Genomic DNA, 22,346 nt, shown 5'->3' with positions numbered 1-22,346 from the left:
AAATGAATTGATGGCGCAAATCATCGTGAATGCCTATGATTTAGTGGCCATTACTAAAACATGGTTAAAGGATGGTCACGACTTGGAGTTAAATATCCGAGGGTATCAAACTATTTGAAAGACAGAGTGGATGGTAAGGAAGGTGGTGTAACTCTGTTATTTAAGGATGACATCTGGGCAATAGTAAGGGATGACATCGGTGCTATGGAGGATAAGGTTGAATGCATTTGGGTGGAAATCGGGAATAGTAAGGCGTAAAAGTCACTGATAGGAGTAGTCTATCGGCCACCAAATAGTAACGATATGGTGGGGCAGGCAATAAACAAAGAAATAACTGATGTATGTAGAAATGGTACAGCAGTTATCATGGGGGATTTTAATCAACATGTCGATGGGTTTAACCAGGTCGGTCAAGGCAGCCTTGAGGAGGAGTTTATAGAATGTATCTGCGATAGTTTCCTAGAACAGTGTGTAATGGAACCTACGAGGGAACAAGTGGTCCTAGATCTTGTCCTGTGTAATGAGACAGGATTGATTCATGATCTCATAGTGAGGGATCCTCTCGGAAGGAGCGATCACAATATGGTGGAATTTAAAATACAGATGGAGGGTGAGAAAGTAAAATCAAATACTAGTCTTTTGTGCTTAAACAAAGGAGATTACAATGGGATGAGAGAAGAACTAGCTAAGGTAGACTGGGAGCAAAGACTTTATGGTGGAACAGTTGAGGAACAGTTGAGAACCTTCCAAGCGATTTTTCACAGTGCTCAGCAAAGGTTTATACCAACGAAAAGGAAGGACGGAAGAAAGAGGGAAAATCGACCGTGGATATCTAAGGAAATAAGGGAGAGTATTAAATTGAAGGAAAAGGCATACAAAGTGGCAAAGATTGCTGGGAGACTAGAGGACTGGGAAATCTTTAGGGGGCAACAGAAAGCTACTAAAAAAGCTATAAAGAAGGGTAAGATAGAGTATGAGAGTAAACTTGCTCAGAATATAAAAACAGACATTAAAAGTTTCTACAAATATATAAAACAAAAAAGAGTGGCTATGGTAAATATTGGTCCTTTTAGAGGATGAGAAGGGAGTTTTAATAATGGGAGATGAGGAAATGGCTGAAGAACTGAACAGGTTTTTTGGGTCGGTCTTCACAGTGGAAGACACAAATAACATGCCAGCGACTGATAGAAATGAGGCTATGACAGGTGAGGACCTTGAGAGGATTGTTATCACTAAGGAGGGAGTGATGGGCAAGCTAATGGGGCTAAAGGTAGACAAGTCTCCTGGCCCTGATGGATTGCATCCCAGAGTGCTAAAAGAGATGTCTAGGGAAATTGCAAATGCACCAGTGATAATTTACCAAAATTCACTAGACTCTGGGGTGGTCCTGGCGGATTGGAAATTAGCAAACGTGACGCCACTGTTTAAAAAAGGAGGTAGACAGAGAGCGGGTAATTATAGGCCAGTCAGCTCAACTTCAGTAGTAGGGAAGATGCTGGAATCTATCACCAAGGAAGAAATAGCGAGACATCTGGATAGAAATTATCCCATTGGGCAGACGCAGCATGGGTTCATAAAGGGCAGGTCGTGCCTAACTAATTTAGTGGAATTTTTTGAGGACATTACCAGTGCAGTAGATAACGGGGAGCCAATGGATGTGGTATATCTGGATTTCCAGAAAGCCTTTGACAAGGTGCCACACAAAAGGTTGCTGCATAAGATAAAGATGCATGGCATTAAGAGTAAAGTAGTAGCATGGATAGAGGATTGGTTAATTAATAGAAAGCAAAGAGTGGGGATTAATGGGTGTTTCTCTGGTTGGCAATCAGTAGCTAGTGGTGTCCCTCAGGGATCCGTGTTGGGCCCACAATTGTTCACAATTTACATAGATGATTTGGAGTTGGGGACCAAGGGCAATGTGTCCAAGTTTGCAGATGACACTAAGATGAGTGGTGAAGCAAAAAGTACAGAGGATACTGGAAGTCTGCAGAGGTTAAGTGAATGGGCTAGGGTCTGGCAGATGGAATACAATGTTGACAAATGTGAGGTTATCCATTTTGGTAGGAATAACAGCAAACGGGATTATTATTTTTTTTTTAGAACAGTACAGCACAGAACAGGCACTTCGGCCCTCAATGTTGTGCCGAGCCATGATCACCCTACTCAAACCCACGTATCCACCCTATACCCGTAACCCAACAACCCCCCCTTAACCTTACTTCTATTAGGACACTACGGGCAATTTAGCATGGCCAATCCACCTAACCCGCATATCTTTGGACTGTGGGAGGAAACCGGAGCACCCGGAGGAAACCCACGCACACAGGGGGGAGGACGTGCAGACTCCACACAGACAGTGACCCAGCTGGGAATCGAACCTGGGACCCTGGAGCTGTGAAGCATTTATGCTAACCACCATGCTACCCTGCTGCCCCTATTTAAATGATAAAATATTAAAACTGTGCAGAGAGACCTGGGTGTGCTCGTGCACGAGTCACAAAAAGTTGGTTTACAGGTGCAACAGATGATTAAGAATGCAAATTGAATTTTGTCCTTCATTGCTAGAGGAATGGAGTTTAAGACTAGGGAGGTTATGTTGCAATTCTATACGGTGTTAGTGAGGCCACATCTGGAATATTGTGTTCAGTTTTGGTCTCCTTACTTGAGAAAGGACATACAGGCACTGGAGGGTGTGCAGAGGAGATTCACTGGGTTAATCCCAGAGTTGAAGGGGTTGGATTACGAGGAGAGGTTGAGTAGACTGGGACTGTATTCGTTGGAATTTAGAAGGATGCGGGGGGATCTTATAGAAACATATAAAATTATGAAGGGAATAGATAGGATAGATGCGGGCAGGTTGTTTCCACTGGTGGGTGAAAGCACAACTTGGGGGCATAGCCTCAAAATAAGGGGAAGTAGATTTAGGACTGAGTTTAGGAGGAACTTCTTCACACAAAGGGTTGTGAATCTATGGAATTCCTTGCCCAGTGAAGCAGTTGAGGCTCCTTCATTGAATGTTTTTAAGATAAAGATAGATAGTTTTTTCATGAATTAAGGGTTATGGTGTTCGGGCCGGAAAGTGGAGCTGAGTCCACAAAACATCAGCCATGATCTCATTGAATGGTGGAGCAGGCTCGAGGGGCCAGATGGCCTACTCCTGCTCCTAGTTCTTATGTTCTTATGTTTTAATTTGCCAAAGGAAGCAACTGATTTTGTGCAGAAGAATGGACTTGGGAAGATATAATTTGGAAGGCACAAAACTGTGTACCTCTAAATGGTGGAGGGCCTTATTGTTGTGCGCTGTAGAAGGAAACGTTTGCTCTCCATGATTCCTCTGCCTCTTGTCCCTCTCAGGGTTAATTTGGTGATGGGTCTGGTGTCCTGCCTGATCTTGTTTTTGAAATTCACTCACCCATATCAGTTGGGATGTTTCCACCCCTGCGACTCGGAGCCTCCCGGTGGGTGGGCAACCGGACCACACGTCACTCTGCGATGGTGGAGTGGGAAAACGTCACGGGCACAGTCACTTCGGACTTGTGCATGGGACTGGAGAAACACTGGGGGGGGGGGGGGGTGGGGTGCCATGCGACAGGATCCTGTACACAGCGGGGTGGGGCCAACAAGGCGAGGAGGGGACTGGCATTCACCCATGTGCACCAGAGTCACCACTTCTGCTCACCCTAGACGTAGCAACGCTAAAGAGGCAGGGCAAAAGGCTACGGTTGGAGGGGGGGTGGTCGGGGAGGGTTCAGACAGGTCGGGACCACAGGGCTTCGTTTCCAAGGATGGGCCATCACGGCAGCGGATAAGCTGGTGAACGGAGAAAAGTGGGGGAGGGGGGGCAGTAGCAGATCCCCCGAGAGGAAGAGGGCACCTTGGGGGGTGGAGGGGCGATGAGGAAAAGGGGACATCGCAAGGTGGGGGGGGGGGGGGGGGGGTGTTTAGAATGCTGGTTATGCGGGGGGGGGGGGCTGCTGACGGCTATTTCGGATGGCCCGGGAACAAAGGCGAATCCGGGCATGCAGGGGCTTCCCTGCGGGACAGACATGGTGGGGGGAAAGTGCGAGGACTCAACAGCCCAGTGAAAAGTTCCAGAGTCTTTGTCCACCCAAAAAGCATGACGGTCGATGTTATATTCCTCCATGAAGTGCACCTTGGGGTGAAGGTGAGAATAAGGAGAGGTTGGGTGGGTCAGGCATATCCAGCTGGGTGAGGCGGGGGTAGCCATAATATTCAATAAAAGCATAGTCTTCACAGTGCTGAAGCTAAATCAGGAATGGCGAAAGAATTGACCATCTTCATGGAACAGATTTGAGGCGGGGGGGGGGTGGAGCTGTTCTTTGTTCTGGTTGCATATAATAATAATCCTTATTGTCACAACTGGGCAGCACGGTAGCATAGTGGTTAGCACAATTGCTTCACAGCTCCACAGTGGTGGATATGTGGAGGCTCTAACACCTGTGGGAGGAGGAGTTCTCCCATGTCCGTAAATCGTACTCTCAGATAGGCTTCTTTGTGGTGGGAAAGTCGGTGCTTCCAGGGTTAGTAGGGCCAGAATTCTCCATAATGTTAATCTCGGACCACGCACCACACTACATGGATGTAGGGTTAGAGTGAGGCCAGGCCCAGTGCCCCCTCTTTCTCCCCCCCCCCCCCCCCCCCCCCCCCCCACCTTGCCGAAAGGCTTTTTGCAAAAGGGTGACATTAGCCGTTGACAGACATGGGTGGCACGGTAGCACAGTGGTTAGCACTGATTCCACAGTGTCAGGGACCCAGGTTCGATTCCCGGCTTGGGTCACTATCTGTGCGGAGTCTGCACATTCTCCCTGTGTCTGTGTGGGTTTCCTCCGGGTGCTCCGGTTTCCTCCCACAAATCCCAAAAGACGTACTGTTAGGTGAATTGGACATTCTGAATTCTCCCTCTGTGTACCCGAACAGGCGCCGGAATGTGGCAACTAGGGTCTTTTCACAGTAACTTCATTGCAGTGTTCATAGAATAATAGAATTTACAGTGCAGAAGGAGGCCATTTAGCCCATCGCGTATGCACCAGCCCTTCCAGAGAGCACCCTACTGAGCCCACGTATCTGGGGCTGGTTTAGCATACAGGGCTAAATCGCTGGCTTTTAAAGCAGAGCAAGGCAGGCCAGCAGCATGGTTCAATTCCTGTACCAGCCTCCCCAAACAGACGCCGGAATGTGGTGACTAGGGGCTTTTCACAGTAATTTCATTGAAGCCTACTTGTGACAAGCAATTATTATTATTATAAGGAGAAGGTTCTACAGAAACTGGAAGGTCTGAAGATTGATAAATCACCTGGACCGGATGGACTACACCCCAGGGTCCTAAAAGAGATAGCGGAGAAAATTGTGGAGGCATTGGTGGTGAACTTTCAGGAATCACTGGAGGCAGGAAGGGTCCCTGAGGACTGGAAAGTGGCTAATGTAACCTCCCTGTTTAAGAAGGGGGGGAGGCAGCAGACTTGAAATATGGGCCGGTTAGCCTGACTTTGGTCATTGGTAAGATTTTAGAGTCTGTTGTTAAAGATGAGATCGCGAAGTACTTGGACGTGCATGGTAAAATAGGACTGAGTCAGCATGGCTTTGTCAAAGGGAGGTCATGTCTGACAAATCTGTTAGAGTTCTTTTCGGAAGTAACAAGGAAGTTAGTCTAACGAGAACCAGTGAACATGATTTATTTAGATTTCCAGAAGGCCTTTGACAAGATGCCAAATCGGAGGCTCTAAAATAAGCCCATGGTGTTCAGGGTAAGATCCTGGCATGGATAGAGGATTGGCTGACTGGCAGAAGGCAGAGTGTGGGGATAAAGGGGTCTTTTTCAGGATGACAGCTGGTGACTAGTGGTGTGCCTCAGGGGTCTTTGCTGGGACCTCAACTTTTCACAATATACATTAATGATCTGGAAGAAGGAACTGAAGGCACTGTTGCTAAGTTTGCAGATGATACAAAGATCTGTAGAGGGACAGGTAGTATTGAGGAAGCAAGGGGGCTGGAGAATGATTTGGACAAGCTAGGAGAGTGGGTAATGGAATACAATGTGGAAAAGTGTGAGGTTATGCACTTTGGAAGGAGAAATGGAGGCATAGACTATTTTCTAAATGAGGAAATGCTTAGGAAATCAGAAGCACAAAGGGACTTGGGAGTCCTTGTTCACGATTCTCTTCAGGTTAATGTGCAGGTTCAGTCGGCAGTTAGGAAGGCAAATGCAACGTTAGCATTCATGTCGAGAGGGCTAGAATACAAGAGCAGGGATGTACTTCTGAGGCTGTGTAAGGCTCTGGTCAGACCCCATTTGGAGTATTGTGAGCAGTTTTGGATCCCGTACCTAAGGAAGGATGTACTGGCCTTGGAAAGGGTCCAGAGGAGGTTCACAAGAATGATCCCTGGAATTAAGAGCTTGTTGTATGGGGAATGGTTGAGGATTCTGGGTCTGTACTCGTTGGAGTTTAGAAGAATGAGGGGGAGTCTTATTGAAACTTACAGGATACTGCGAGGCCTGGATAGAGTGGACGTGGAGAGGATGTTTCCACTTTTAGGACAAACTAGAAGCAGAGGACACAATCTCAGATTAAATGGACGATCCTTTAAAACAGAGATGAGGAGGAATTTCTTCAGCCAGAGGGTGGTGAATCTGTGGGACTCTTTGCCGCAGAAGACTGTGGTGGCCAAATCACTGAGTGGCTTTAAGGCAGAGATAGATAGGTTCTTGATTAATAAGGGGATCAAGGGTTATGGGGAGAAGGCAGGAGAATGGGGATGAGAAAAATATCAGCCATAGATCATAGAATTTACAGTGCAGAAGGAGGCCATTCGGCCCATCGAGTCTGCACCGGCTCTTGGAAAGAGCATCCTACTCAAGGTCAACATCTCCACCCTATCCCCATAACCCTTTAACCCCACCCAACACTAAGGGCAATTTTGGACAGTGCGGTCAATTTATCATGGCCAATCCACCTAACCTGCACATCTTTGGACTGTGGGAGGAAACCGGAGCACCCCGAGGAAACCCACACACGCACGGGGAGGATGTGCAGACTCCGCACAGACAGTGACCCAAGCCGGAATTGAACCTGGGACCCTGGAGCTGTGAAGCAATTGTGCTATCCACAATGCTACTGTGCTGCCCTGATTGAATGGCGGAGCAGACTCGATGGGCCGAGTGGCTAATTTTGCTCCTGTGTCTTATGGTCTTGTGAATGGCGAGACAGGCTCGAGGGGCTAAATGGCCTGTTCCTGTTATGACATTGCCGGACCTATGAAATGTGATGTGATGTATTTTATTCAGATGGATAAATAGAGGAAATGTGAATGAAATAGTATAATTTTAAAGGTGGTGAATAGCAATGAGATCCGAGATGAATTCAGTATAAGGTAGCTGGACAAGTTGAGAAGGCTGTTATGTGGAATCATTGGCTTTAATTTTTTTTTCTATAAATTTAGAGTGCCCAATTATTTATTTTTTTCCAATCAAGTGATCAATTTAGTATGGCCAATCCAGCTAATCACATCTTTCTAATAATCTTTATTAGTGTCACAAGTAGGCTTACATTAACACTGCAATGAAGTTACTGTGAAAAGCCCCTAGTTGCCACATTCCGGTGCCTGTTCGGCTACACAGAGGGAGAATTCAGAATGTCCAATTCACCTAACAGCACGTCTTTCGGGACCTGTGGGAGGAAACCGGAGCACCCGGAGGAAACCCACGCAGACACGGGGAGAACGTGAAGATTCTGCACAGACAGTGACCCAAGTCGGGAATCGAACCTGGGACCCTGGTGCTGTGAAGCAACAGTGCTAACCACTGTGCTGCCGTGCTGCCCACCCGTTGTGGGGGTGAAACCGACGTAGACACTGGAAGAATGTGCAAACTCCACACACAGGGGGATTGAACCCGGGTCCTCAGCGCCATAGGCAACAGTGCTAACCACTGTGCCACCCTGTCATTGGCTTCAGTAATAAAGGAGCAACATGAACTAAAGCAAGGTTATCACAAACTTCTAACTTCACTGGTTGGACCCCACCTTGAGTATTGTGTCCATTTGTGGGATCTGCACTTTCCAGACACAGTGATCTGAATGTCTACCTTCTCTGATGTGTGATTTTGTGAAGCTAAACCTGAATGATCTGATTGGGTTTTTGTCCACAGGGAGTTGCATTCATCCGTATTGACGGCTCCACTTCCTCCTCTGATCGTCAGTCTTTGTGTGACCGTTTCCAGTTTGCTGAAACACGCTGTGTAGCGGTGTTGTCCATCACTGCCGCCAACATGGGCTTGACCCTCTCCTCCGCTGATCTCGTGGTTATGGCTGAGCTATTCTGGAATCCTGGTGTAAGTGAGAATCCCGTTTAATGAAGATAATTTAAACCATTTTGCAATGATTCACTCAAATTTACATTAGTATTTTATGAATGTTTATTTTGACTACAGTGAAGGATATTAATGGGAAAGGGACTATAATCACGTCTGGTGCAAAATGAACTACATTCAAATAAAGAAATATTTAATATACCAGCCTTTCTGCATATAATATACCAGGAGAATCAGCCTGAAATATTTGCTCAAGTCTCGAGTGGGATTTAAACCCAGAACCTCCTGAAGGACATGGATAGCATGTAGGATGAGAGTGAAACCGTAAGACATAGGAGCAGAATTAGGCCACTTGGCCCATTGAGTCTGCTCTGCCAGTCTATCATGGCTGATATTTTTCTCATCCCCATTCACCTGCCTTGTCTCCATAACCCCTGATTCCCTTATTAATCAAGAACCTATCTATCTCTGTCTTAAAGACACTCAGTGAATTGGCCTCCACAGCCTTCTGCGGCAAAGAGTTCCACAGATTCACCACCCTCTGGCTGATGAAATTCCTCCTCATCTCTGTTTTAAAGGATCGTCCCATTAGTCTGAGTTGGTGTCCTCTGGTTCTAGATTTTCCTACAAGTGGAAACATCGTCTCCACGTCCACTCTATCCAGGCCTCGCAGTACCGTGTAAGTTTCAATAAGATCCCCCCTCATCATTTTAAACTCCAATGAGTACAGACCCAGAGTCCTCAGCTGTTCCTCATACGACAAGCTGTTCATTCCAGGGTGAATGGCTGTGTAATGGAGCATTGTCTGTTCGACAATGCTGGATGTGCTGGGATGCTGTTTGCTTTTAGACATGGTGTTCAGGACTGCTGGGTTCACTCTTTCTCCCACATGTCACTTTTTTTTCTTTCCTTAGATCCTCTTTCAGGCTGAAGATAGAGTTCATCGCATCGGCCAGACAAACTGTGTGGATATTCATTACTTGGTGGCCAGAGGCACTGCGGATGATTATCTCTGGTGAGTGGAGTGGGCAGCACACTGTCCATGTGACACAGAGACAGCAAGAGAACATAAGAACTAGGAGCAGGAGTAGGCCATATGGCCCCTCGAGCCTGCTCCGCCATTCAATGAGATCATGGCTGATCTTTTGTGGACTCAGCTCCACTTTCCCACCCGCTCACCATAACCCTTAATCCCTTTACTGTTCAAAAATCTTAATCTTCCTTTTTATTATTGTCACAAGTAGGCTTACATTAACACTGCAGTGAAGTTACTGTGAAAAGCCCCTAGTCGCCACATTACAGTGCCTGTTTGGGTACACAGAGGGAGAATTCAGAATGTCCAATTCACCTAACAGCACGTCTTTCGGGACTTATGGGAGGAAACCGAAGCATCTGGAGGAAACCCACCCAGACACGGGAGGGCAGTGGCCCAAGCGGGAATTGAACCTGGGTCCCTTGCGCTGTGAGGAGAGACCGAGTAGACTGGGACTATACTGTATGCTACTGTGCCGTCCATACTATCAACTTTGCCTTAAAAACATTCAACGAGGTCACCTCAACTGCTTCACTGAGGGAATTTCACAGATTCTCAACCCATTGGTGAAGAAGTTCCCCTCAACGCAGTCCTAAATCTACTTCCCCTCATTTTGAGGCTATTCCCCCTAGTTCTGCTTTCACCCGTCAGTGCAAACAACCTCCCTACTTCTATTCTATTTCTTTCCTTCATGTTTTTATATGTTTCTATAAAATCCTCCCTTATTCTTCTAACTTCCAATGAGTATAGTCCCAGTCACGGTCTCTCCTCACAAGCCACTCCTCTCAACTCCGGAATCAACGTAGTGAATCTCCTCTGCACCCCCTCCAGCGCCAGAACGTACTTTCTTAAGTAAGGAGACCAAAACTATACACACTACTCCAGGTGTGGCCTAACCAGCACCCTATACAGCTGCAACACTACCTCCCTGTTTTTAAACTCCATCCCTCTAGCAATGAAGGACAAAATGCCATTTGCCGCCTTAATCACCTGCAAACCAAGTTTTTGCGATTCATGCATTAGGACACCCAGGTCCCTCTGCACAGCAGCATGCTGCAATTTTTTACCTTTTGAATAATAATCCATTTTGCTGTTATTCCTACAAAAATGGATAACCTCGTATTTACCAACATTGAACTCCATCTATCAGACCCTAGCCCATTCACTTAAACTATCCAAATCCCTCTGCATATTTTCAGTGTCCTCTGCACACTTTGCTCTACAACTCATCTTCGTGTCATCTGTGAACTTTGAAATATTACACTTGGTCCCCAACTCCAGATCATTTATGTGAATTGTAAACAATTGCAGACCCAACACTGATCCCTGAGGGGCACCACTCGCCACTGATCGCCAACCAGGAAAACACCCATTTATCCCCACTCTTTGCTTTCTGTAAGTTAACCAATCCTTTATCCATGTTAATACATCACCCGTAATGCCGTGCACCTTTATCTTATGCAGCAGCCTTTTTTCGGCACCTTGTCGAATGTCTTCTGGAAATCCAGAAACACCATATCTACCTGTTTCCTGTTGTCCACCACGCTCGTAACGTCCTCATTGAATTCCAGTAAATTCGGAGCCTGCCTGGCTACGTTAACTCACTTCATCCTCCCCTTCAACCTGAACTGGCTTTGTCCTGCGTCTCATCAAATTGCTCTTTACGGTTCCTGACTCTTGATGGGAAAGTGAACTCTTGGACGCTGTCTGCACATAAACTAACTGAGCACAAACCGTCTGGGTTCCGTCTCCCAGTGAGCGGCAATCACAGAATGGTTACTGGAAAGTTTAAAGCTATATGGCCCATTGTTTCTGTGGATCTCCACCAGAGCAACTCGCCGAGCACCATTCTCCTGCCTCCACACATTCTCAGGCAGTGCATTCCAGATGCTAACCACTTGCTGTGTTAAAACTGTTTCTCATCGTGTCTCTGGTTCTAGATCAGTGGTTCTCAACCGGGGTCCACATGGACCCTGGGGGTCCATGTAACATTACTGGGGGTCCACACAAAAAAAATACCGAATTGGGGGTCCACGGTGATATTTTAGTGGTCCATAGAGCAATTCTACCTCAGAACAATTGTTATTACTGAGAATAAAATTTTTACAGTAATCTACGCCATATTAAAATACTAAAAGTAGAAATATTCATGTAGCTATGAATTTTTTATGGCAATCAAGTAGAAGAAAAAAACTTTACATTTGACAGTGTCGTAAATTTAAAGTTACCTAGAACAAACGGAGGTGAAAATCACCCATCTTTTCTCAGGTAGCAGGCAGCGACCTTAAATGTTTGTTTTCATGATGAATATTCACCTTTCTCTCTCTCTCTCTCTCTCTCGCACTGACAAAGGTCAAAGAGAGATTATAATCTATCTAATTTACCTTGAGGGCTGAAGGGGCTCAGAACCAAAAAGGTGCATTTGCTGTGGCCCTAATTGTCCCACTAATCTCCCTTGGGATTCATAAACTTATGGGTGAAGAGAATATGCCTTGCTTTGCCTGGAACGCAGTTTTCATATGTTTAATAAAGTTCATAGTTCGATTCAAACTATTTTTCTTTCAGATTTTTCATCCTAACTCAAGTTATGAATAACATTTCTTTACAGGAGACCCTCATTGAATTACAAAGTGATGAAATATTGCACGCAAAATTCAAAGATAGGAAGCATAATATATGGAAAACAAATGACACTGCTAAAAAGTACCCACTACTCTGGGATAAAGCACAGCTCTACGTTATAGCTGTTCCATAATCTTACCTTGTTGAATCAGGATTTAGTCGTGTTTTTCACTTATTATCAAAAGCTCGTAATAGACTCGACATTGTGAAAAAGGATGATCTTCGACTATCATTGACCTCGATGGAGCCGAATATAAAAAAACTCGCTGAGCAGCATCAACCACAGGGATCTCATTGAATAAATCTGCATTTTTTTCTTAATTACTCACTATGGGGGTCCACAAAAAAAAATTAAGAGGAAAAGGGGTCCATGGGTTAAAAAAGGTTGAGAACCACTGTTCTAGATTATTGCACCAGTAGCAACAGATTTTCTGCCCAGATCCCTCATGATCTTTGTCCAAACCCCCCTCAATCCTCTTCAAGAAGAACAACCCAGATTCTTCAATCTATCCACCTCGCAGAAGTTCCTCAACTCCTGAAAAATATTGGTGCAAAGTTTTTTCTGCACCTCTTAAATGCCTTCGCTCAAAGAACACCCATAATTGGCCCCTCTACTTTCCTCATCCGTGGGCTTTGTTCCAGACATTTTTCGGATTCCCCCAAATGGTTCCAGGTTCAATTATAAGGGCAGGTTTCAGAAACTTGGCATAAATTCTAAACAGCTGACAGGCCCAGTCCCACAGGGTCCGGCGACGGTCCCGGTCCCACAGGGTCAGGCTACGGGCCCGGTCCCACAGGGTCAGGCTACGGGCCCAGTCCCACAGGGTCAGGCTACGGGCCCAGTCCCACAGGGTCAGGCGACGGTGCCGGTCCCACAGGGTCAGGCTACGGGCCCGGTCCCACAGGGTCAGGCTACGGGCCCAGTCCCACAGGGTCAGGCTACGGGCCCAGTCCCACAGGGTCAGGCTACGGGCCCAGTCCCACAGGGTCAGGCGACGGTGCCGGTCCCACAGGGTCAGGCTACGGGCCCGGTCCCACAGGGTCAGGCTACGGGCCCAGTCCCACAGGGTCAGGCTACGGGCCCAGTCCCACAGGGTCAGGCTACGGGCCCAGTCCCACAGGGTCAGGCCCGGTCCCACAGGGTCAGGCTACGGGCCCAGTCCCACAGGGTCAGGCCCGGTCCCACAGGGTCAGGCGACGGGCCCGGTCCCACAGGGTCAGGCTACGGGCCCGGTCCCACAGGGTCAGGCTACGGGCCCAGTCCCACAGGGTCAGGCCCGGTCCCACAGGGTCAGGCGACGGGCCCGGTCCCACAGGGTCAGGCTACGGGCCCACAGGGTCAGGCAACGGGCCCAGTCCCACAGGGTCAGACCCGGTCCCACAGGGTCAGGAGACGGGCCCGGTCCCACAGTGTCAGGCCCGGTCCCACAGGGTCAGGCAACGGGCCCAGTCCCACAGGGTCAGACCCGGTCCCACAGGGTCAGGAGACGGGCCCGGTCCCACAGGGTCAGGCCCGGTCCCACAGGGTCAGGCAACGGGCCCAGTCCCACAGGGTCAGACCCGGTCCCACAGGGTCAGGAGACGGGCCCGGTCCCACAGGGTCAGGCCCGGTCCCACAGGGTTAGCCGTCGGGCCCGGTCCCACAGGGTCAGCCGTCGGGCCTGGTCCCACGGGGTCAGGCGATGGGCCCGGTCCCACAGGGTCAGGCGATGGGCCCGGTCCCACAGGGTCAGGCCCGGTCCCACAGGGTCAGGAGGGTGATCGTCTGGGAGAAGTGTTAGAGACGAGAAAGCAGAGTTTCCATGGCAACAACAGAGTTGAATAAGGGACTGCGAGGCTTTTTGATCTGAACTCTAGGATCTGAGCGCAAGGGTTGGTGGGTTTGGGCGGGAGGGGGGGGGCTGCTGGGCAATGGAGCTGAGGTGGAACATAAGGATAGTTCTGTATTAGTGACTGTCAGATTCCATGCCGGCACTCCTGCCGTTCACTAACCTCCATTAAATATCCCCCCAGGCCCATCATTCAGGAAAAGGTGAAGGTTCTTGGACAGGCCGGTCTGTCAGAAAACAACTTTTCAGAGACTGAAACCACAAGTTATTTTCACCAGGTAAATAACTGATTTGTCAACTCTGCATTTTCCTCATCTAACACCGTGCTGTACCTGTCCTGTGAGTGTTTGATGGGGACAGTGTAGAGGGAGCTTTACTCTGTATCTAACCCCGTGCTGTACCTGTCCTGGGAGTGTTTGATGGGGACAGTGTAGAGGGAGCTTTACTCTGTATCTAACCCCGTGCTGTACCTGTCCTGGGAGTGTTTGATGGGGACAGTGTAGAGGGAGCTTTACTCTGTATCTAACCCCGTGCTGTACCTGTCCTGGGAGTGTTTGATGGGGACAGTGTAGAGGGAGCTTTACTCTGTATCTAACCCCGTGCTGTACCTGTCCTGGGAGTGTTTGATGGGGACAGTGTAGAGGGAGCTTTACTCTGTATCTAACCCCGTGCTGTACCTGTCCTGGGAGTGTTTGGTGGGGACAGTGTAGAGGGAGCTTTACTCTGTATCTAACCCTGTGCTGTACCTGTCCTGGGAGTGTTTGATGGGGACAGTGTAGAGGGAGCTTTACTCTGTATCTAACCCCGTGCTGTACCTGTCCTGGGAGTGTTTGATGGGGACAGTGTAGAGGGAGCTTTACTCTGTATCTAACCCCGTGCTGTACCTGTCCTGTGAGTGTTTGATGGGGACAGTGTAGAGGGAGCTTTACTCTGTATCTAACCCCGTGCTGTACCTGTCCTGGGAGTGTTTGATGGGGACAGTGTAGAGGGAGCTTTACTCTGTATCTAACCCCGTGCTGTACCTGTCCTGGGAGTGTTTGATGGGGACAGTGTAGAGGGAGCTTTACTCTGTATCTAACCCCGTGCTGTACCTGTCCTGGGAGTGTTTGATGGGGACAGTGTAGAGGGAGCTTTACTCTGTATCTAACCCCGTGCTGTACCTGTCCTGGGAGTGTTTGATGGGGACAGTGTAGAGGGAGCTTTACTCTGTATCTAACCCCGTGCTGTACCTGTCCTGGGAGTGTTTGGTGGGGACAGTGTAGAGGGAGCTTTACTCTGTATCTAACCCTGTGCTGTACCTGTCCTGGGAGTGTTTGATGGGGACAGTGTAGAGGGAGCTTTACTCTGTATCTAACCCCGTGCTGTACCTGTCCTGGGAGTGTTTGATGGGGACAGTGTAGAGGGAGCTTTACTCTGTATCTAACCCCGTGCTGTACCTGCCCTGGGAGTGTTTGATGGGGACAGTGTAGAGGGAGCTTTACTCTGTATCTAACCCCGTGCTGTACCTGTCCTGGGAGTGTTTGATGGGGACAGTGTAGAGGGAGCTTTACTCTGTATCTAACCCCGTGCTGTACCTGTCCTGGGAGTGTTTGATGGGGACAGTGTAGAGGGAGCTTTACTCTGTATCTAACCCCGTGCTGTACCTGTCCTGGGAGTGTTTGATGGGGACAGTGTAGAGGGAGCTTTACTCTGTATCTAACCCTGTGCTGTACCTGTCCTGGGAGTGTTTGATGGGGACGGTGTCGAGGGAGCTTTACTCTGTATCTAACCCCGTGCTGTACCTGTCCTGGGAGTGTTTGATGGGGACGGTGTAGAGGGAGCTTTACTCTGTATCTAACCCCGTGCTGTACCTGCCCTGGGAGTGTTTGATGGGGACAGTGTAGAGGGGGCTTTACTCTGTATCTAACCCCGTGCTGTACCTGTCCTGGGAGTGTTTGATGGGGACAGTGTAGAGGGGGCTTTACTCTGTATCTAACCCCGTGCTGTACCTGTCCTGGGAGTGTTTGATGGGGACAGTGTAGAGGGAGCTTTACTCTGTATCTAACCCCGTGCTGTACCTGTCCTGGGAGTGTTTGATGGGGACAGTGTAGAGGGAGCTTTACTCTGTGCAGCAGGTTTGCCGATGCTCCTCGTTTATGCTGTGAGTTTGTTCAGCTACTGGAGGTCGGAAATTTCTTTTGTTAACTTAGGATGTTTGAACAAAGAAAAGTACAGCACAGGAACAGGCCCTTCGGCCTCCAAGCCTGTGCCGACCATGCTGCCTGTCTAAACTAAAATCTTCTACACTTCCGGGGTCCGTATCCCTCTATTCCCATCCTATTCATGTATTTGTCAAGATGCCCCTTAAATGTCACAATCGTCCCTGCTTCCACCACCTCCTCCGGCAGCGAGTTCCAGGCACCCACCAACCTCTGTGTAAAAAAAAAAAAAACTTGCCTTGTACATCTCCTCTAAACCTTGCCCCTTGCACCTTAAACCGATGCCCCCGAGTAATTGACCCCTCTACCCTGGGGAAAAGCCTCTGACGATCCACTCTGTCTATGCCCCTCATAATTTTGTAGACCGCTATCAGGTCGCCCCTCAACCTCCGTCGTTCCAGTGAGAACAAACCGAGTTTATTCAACTGCTCCTCATAGCTAATGCCCTCCATACCAGGCAACATCCTGGTAAATCTCTTCTGCACCCTCTCTAAAGCCCCATACCCTTCTGGTAGTGTGGCGACCAGAATTGAACACTATAAGAACATAAGAACTAGGAGCAGGAGTAGGCCATCTGGCCCCTCGAGCCTGCTCCGCCATTCAATTAGATCACGGCTGATCTTTTGTGGACTCAGCTCCACTTTCCGGCCCGAACACCATAACCCTTAATCCCTTTATTCTTCAAAAAACTATCTATCTTTACCTTAAAAACATGTAATGAAGGAGCCTCAACTGCTTCACTGGGCAAGGAATTCCATAGATTCACAACCCTTTGGGTGAAGAAGTTCCTCCTAAACTCAGTTCTAAATCTACTTCCCCTTATTTTGAGGCTATGCCCCCTAGTTCTGCTGTCACCCGCCAGTGGAAACAACCTGCCCGCATCTATCCTATCTATTCCCTTCATAATTTTAAATGTTTCTATAAGATCCCCCCTCATCCTTCTAAATTCCAACGAGTACAGTCCCAGTCTACTCAATCTCTCCTCATAATCCAACCTCTTCAGCTCTGGGATTAACCTAGTGAATCTCCTCTGCACACCCTCCAGCGCCAGTACGTCCTTTCTCAAGTAAGGAGACCAAAACTGAACACAATACTCCAAGTGTGGCCTAACTAAGGTTCTATACAGCTGCAACATGACTTGCTAATTCTTCTACGCAATGGCCCGGCCAATGAAGGCAAACATGCCGTGTGCCGCCTTCCACTGTGTTGCCACCTTGTGACCTATGGACTTGTACACCCAGATCCCTCTGCCTGTCGATACTCTTCAGGGTTTTGACATTTACTGTATACTTCCCACCGTATTTGTCTCGAAGAACCCTCACCAATAATTTCCCTGTCACTGACGTATGGCTCACTGGCCTGTAGTTCCCTGGATTATCCTTGCTACCCTTCTTAAACAAAGGGACAACATTGTCTCTTCTATTTGATTCAGATGGAACTGCTGATTTTTTGGTCACTTTCTCTTTGTTGTCTTCTAACCATGATAATATTTATCCACAGGGCCCAAGACAGGCCAAAATGGTTGACTTTTTCCAAACGGCATTTTCTGATGCTGAAGGTGCCGATGATGAAGCTCTTCTCCTGGCAGCAGCTGATGATGTCTGTCTTAATTCTCAGCTGAGCACTGGCTCCGACACTGGGAATGCCCAACAAACTGACAATTCAGAGAGTCCCCTTAAAAGGAGACGCGTTGACGAGTATTTTAGATCTTTGTGAACCAGTACAATTTGTAAATAAAAATAGAAAAATGTCAGTAGTGATCTGAAGCAATTTTTGAGAGGGGGTTGGGGGTGAGGGAGGGTTGGGGGTGAGGGAGGGTGGGGGGGTTGGGGGTGAGGGAGGGTGGGAGGGTTGGGGGTGAGGGAGGGTGGGAGGGTTGGGGGTGAGGGAGGGTGGGGGGGTTGGGGGTGAGGGAGGGTGGGGGGGTTGGGGGTGAGGGAGGGTGGGGGGGTTGGGGGTGAGGGAGGGTGGGGGGGTTGGGGGTGAGGGAGGGTGGGAGGGTTGGGGGTGAGGGAGGGTGGGAGGGTTGGGGGTGAGGGAGGGTGGGGGGGTTGGGGGTGAGGGAGGGTGGGAGGGTTGGGGGTGAGGGAGGGTGGGGGGGGTGGGGGTGAGGGAGGGTGGGGGGGTTGGGAGGGTGGGAGGGTTGGGGGTGAGGGAGGGTGGGAGGGGTTGGGGGTGAGGGAGGGTGGGGGGGTTGGGGGTGAGGGAGGGTGGGGGGGTTGGGGGTGAGGGAGGGTTGGGGGTGAGGGAGGGTGGGGGGGTTGGGGGTGAGGGAGGGTGGGGGGGTGGGGGTCCCATCAGTAACTCCATGGGGGAGTGTCACTCCCACCCTGTGACCTCATTGGCTCGGGGAACAGAGAATGTTCTGGAAAGGAACGGGGAGGGGGATAAGAACCAACCCTCCTGGACCTCCTAGCAGTGAAGACGCCATGCAGAGACCCTGAGGAAATCCGAGACTGAATCAGACCTGCTGCTCAGCTGGGTTCATCGCCACGGGTTGTATTAAGAATCTTGGGCATTTTAGTAATTCTTTTAGTAATAATTTAAGGTATCTGATTTTACTCTTTATTAAATAGATTTGGTTGAATTGATATTTATGTTGACCTTTGTTCGCTTCGTGAATGAAGATACCTGGGTAAGATGTTTGGTTAATAAACTGGACAAAGTGTCTGCCGGAGGGTTTTCTGACACAGTATGTAGACAGGCCAACAAGGGGCGAGGCCACATTGGATTTGGTACTGGGTAATGAACCCGGCCAGGTGTTAGATTTAGATGTAGGTGAGCACTTTGGTGATAGTGATCACAACTCGGTTATGTTTACTTTAGCAATGGGCAGGGATAGGTATATACCGCAAGGCAAGAATTATAGCTGGGAGAAAGGCAATTATGATGCTATTCGGCAAGATTTAGGATGTATAGGATGGGGAAGGAAACTGCAGGGGATGGGTACAATCAAAATGTGGAGCTTTTTCAAGGAACAGCTACTGCGTGTCCTTGATAAATATGTACCTGTCAGGCAGGGAGGAAGTTGTCGAGCAAGGGAACCGTGGTTTACTAAGGAAGTTGAAGCACTTGTCAAGAGGAAGAAGAAGGCTTATGTTAGGATGAGACATGAAGGCTCAGTTAGGGCACTTGAGAGTTACAAGTTAGCCAGGAAGGACCTAAAGGGAGAGTTAAGAAGAGCGAGGAGAGGACACGAAAAGTCGTTGGCGGATAGGATCAAGGAAAACCCTAAGGCTTTCTATAGGTATATCAGGAACAAAAGAATGACTAGAGTAAGATTAGGGCCAATCAAGGATAGTAGTGGAAAGTTGTGTGTGGAATCAGAGGAGATAGGGGAAGCGTTAAATGGATATTTTTCGTCAGTGTTTACACTGGAGAAAGACAATGTGGTCGAGGAGAACACTCGGGTTCAGTCGACCAGGCTAGATGGAATTGAGGTTCAAAAGGAGGAGGTGTTAGCAATTTTGGAAAATGTCAAAATAGATAAGTCCCCTGGGCCAGATGGGATTTATCCTAGGATTCTCTGGGAAGCCAGGGAGGAGATTGTAGAGCCTTTGTCCTTGATCTTTATGTCGTCTTTGTCGACAGGAATAGTGCCGGAAGACTGGAGGATAGCAAATGTTGTCCCCTTGTTCAAGAAGGGGAGTAGAGACAACCCTGGTAATTATAGACCTGTGAGCCTTACTTCGGTTGTGGGTAAAATGTTGGAAAAGGTTATAAGAGATAGGGTTTATAATCATCTTGAAAAGAAGAAGTTGATTAGCGATAGTCAACACGGTTTTGTGAAGGGTAGGTCATGCCTCACAAACCTTATTGAGTTTTTTGAGAAGGTGACCAAACAGGTGGATGAGGGTAAAGCGGTTGATGTGGTGTATATGGATTTCAGTAAGGCGTTTGATAAGGTTCCCCACGGTAGGCTATTGCAGAAAATAAGGAAGTATGGAATTGAAGGTGATTTAGCGATTTGGATCAGTAATTGGCTAGCTGAAAGAAGACAGAGGGTGGTGGTTGATGGCAAATGTTCATCCTGGAGTTCAGTTACTAGTGGTGTACCGCAAGGATCTGTTTTGGGGCCACTGCTGTTTGTCATTTTTATAAATGACCTGGAAGAGGGTGTAGAAGGATGGGTTAGTAAATTTGCAGATGACACGAAGGTCGGTGGAGTTGTGGATAGTGCTGAAGGATGTTATAGGATACAGAGGGACATAGATAAGCTGCAGAGCTGGGCTGAGAGGTGGCAGATGGAGTTTAATGCGGAAAAGTGTGAGGTGGTTCACTTTGGAAGGAGTAACAGGAATGCAGAGTACTGGGCTAATGGCAAGATTCTGGTAGTGTAGATGAACAGAGAGATCTCGGCATCCAGGTACATAACCTGGGTGGCAACTTTCAGGGATTTAATAGGGCTGTTAAGAAGGCATATGGTGTGCTAGCCTTTATAAGCAGGGGGATTGAGTTTCGGAACCACAAGGTCATGCTGCAGCTGTACATAACTCTGGTGCGGCCGCACCTGGAGTACTGCGTGCAGTTCTGGTCACCACATTATAGGAAGGATGTGGAAGCTTTGGAAAGGGTTCAGAGGAGATTTACTAGGATGTTGCCTGGTATGGAGGGAAGGTCTTACGAGGAAAGGCTCAGGGAATTGAGGTTGTTTTTGTTAGAGAGGAGAAGGCTGAGAGGTGACTTAATAGAGACATATAAGATAGTCAGAGGGTTAGATAGGGTGGACAGTGAGAGTCTTTTTCCTCGGATGGTGATGACCAACACGAGGGGACATAGCTTTAAATTGAGGGGTGATAGATATAGGACAGATGTCAGAGGCAGTTTCTTTACTCAGAGAGTAGTAGGGGTGTGGAACGCCCTGCCTGCAACAGTAGTAGACTCGCCAACTTTAAGGGCATTTAAGTGGTCACTGGATAGACATATGGATGAAAATGGAATAGTGTAGGTCAGATAGGCTTCAGATGGTTTTACAGGTCGGCGCAACATCGAGGGCCGAAGGGCCCGTACTGCGCTGTAGTGTTCTATGTTCTATGTTCTATTGCTAGAGGGATGGGTTTAAGACTAGGGAGGTTATGCTGCAATTGTATAAGGTGTTAGTGAGGCCACACCTGGAGTATTGTGTTCAGTTTTGGTCTCCTTACCTGAGATAGGACGTATTGGCTCTGGAGGGTGTGCAGAGGAGATTCACTAGGTTAATCCCAGAGCTGAAGGGGTTGGATTATGAGGAGAGGTTGAGTAGACTGGGACTGTACTTGTTGGAATTTGGAAGGATGAGGGGAGATCTTATAGAAACAGATCAAATTATGAAGGGAATAGATAGGATAGATGCGGGCAGGTTGTTTCCACTGGTGGGTGAAATCAGAACTAGGAGGCATAGCCTCAAAATAAGGGGAAGTAGATTTAGGGCTGAGTTTAGGAGGAACTTCTTCACCCAAAGGGTTGTGAATCTATGGAATTCCTTGCCCAGTGAAGCAGTTGAGGCTCCTTCATTAAATGTTTTTAAGATAAAGATAGATAGTTTTTTGAAGAATAAAGGGATTAAGGGTTATAGTGTTCGGGCCGGAAAGTGGAGCTGAGTCCACAAAAGATCAGCCATGATCTAATTGAATGGCGGAGCAGGCTCGAGGGGCCAGATGGCCTAATCCTGCTCCTAGTTCTTATGTTCTTATTGGCCTGGACTACATAAAAATGTAGTTAAATTTTGTCAAGCATGTCACACTTGTCAAGTGATAGGGAAACCTCAGCAGTGATAGTAACAAGGTTGCAAAGTCACAGGTTAAGACAAGAGGAGAAATCAAAGAGTGAAGATGAAGTTGAAGTGCAATTATCAGAAATGAACTTTGATCAGATGGTTGAAAAAGAACACGAACAGGTGGAGGATGAGGCGGATATTTTTAGTTCAGGAAAATTGGCGGAGTTACATCCGTTTTATTTCTATATCTTTCTGTTGTATCAGAAAGCATATACGGAAGAGGAATCTGAGTGTGTACAAGATTGTTATTACCGTAAAAGTGATGCCTTGATGAGAAAATGGAGACCTGTACATATGCAGGCGGATGAAAAGTGAGCGGAAGTTCATTAAGTAGTATTGCCGGTAGGGTATAGAAAGGAGATGTTGCAAGTTGCACATGAGGTACCAGTGGGAGGTCATTTGGGAATAAGGAAAACTCAAGCTAAAATCCAGAAACATTTTTATTGGCCTGGACTACATAAAGATGTAGTTGAATTTTGTCAAGCGTGTCACACATGTCAAGTGATAGAGAAACCTCAAGCAGTGATTAAACCAGTGCCCTTAATACCCATTCCAGCATTTGAGGAACCTTTTGCAAGGGTCC

The 22,346-nt window shown here is 48.0% G+C and overlaps 1 protein-coding gene across 1 annotated transcript in view; it reads left to right on the top strand.

Moving 5' to 3' along the window:
* The window catches only part of smarcal1 (SWI/SNF related, matrix associated, actin dependent regulator of chromatin, subfamily a-like 1), a 68,248-nt gene extending 50,487 nt beyond the window's left edge, over positions 1-17,761 (top strand). Inside the window, exons 11-14 of the mRNA XM_038790328.1 lie at positions 8,165-8,347; positions 9,241-9,341; positions 13,995-14,088; positions 17,509-17,761. Coding sequence (XP_038646256.1) covers positions 8,165-8,347; positions 9,241-9,341; positions 13,995-14,088; positions 17,509-17,724 — 594 coding nt within the window. The 3' untranslated portion in view covers positions 17,725-17,761. The remainder of the gene's footprint in view (positions 1-8,164; positions 8,348-9,240; positions 9,342-13,994; positions 14,089-17,508) is intronic.
* Positions 17,762-22,346: the final 4,585 nt, after the last annotated feature.

Source organism: Scyliorhinus canicula, chromosome 2 (genome assembly GCF_902713615.1).
Source record: "Scyliorhinus canicula chromosome 2, sScyCan1.1, whole genome shotgun sequence".
NCBI classification, from domain to species: domain Eukaryota; kingdom Metazoa; phylum Chordata; class Chondrichthyes; order Carcharhiniformes; family Scyliorhinidae; genus Scyliorhinus; species Scyliorhinus canicula.
Note: the sequence above shows the minus strand (reverse complement) of the source record. Positions and strands in the feature narration are given on the sequence as shown.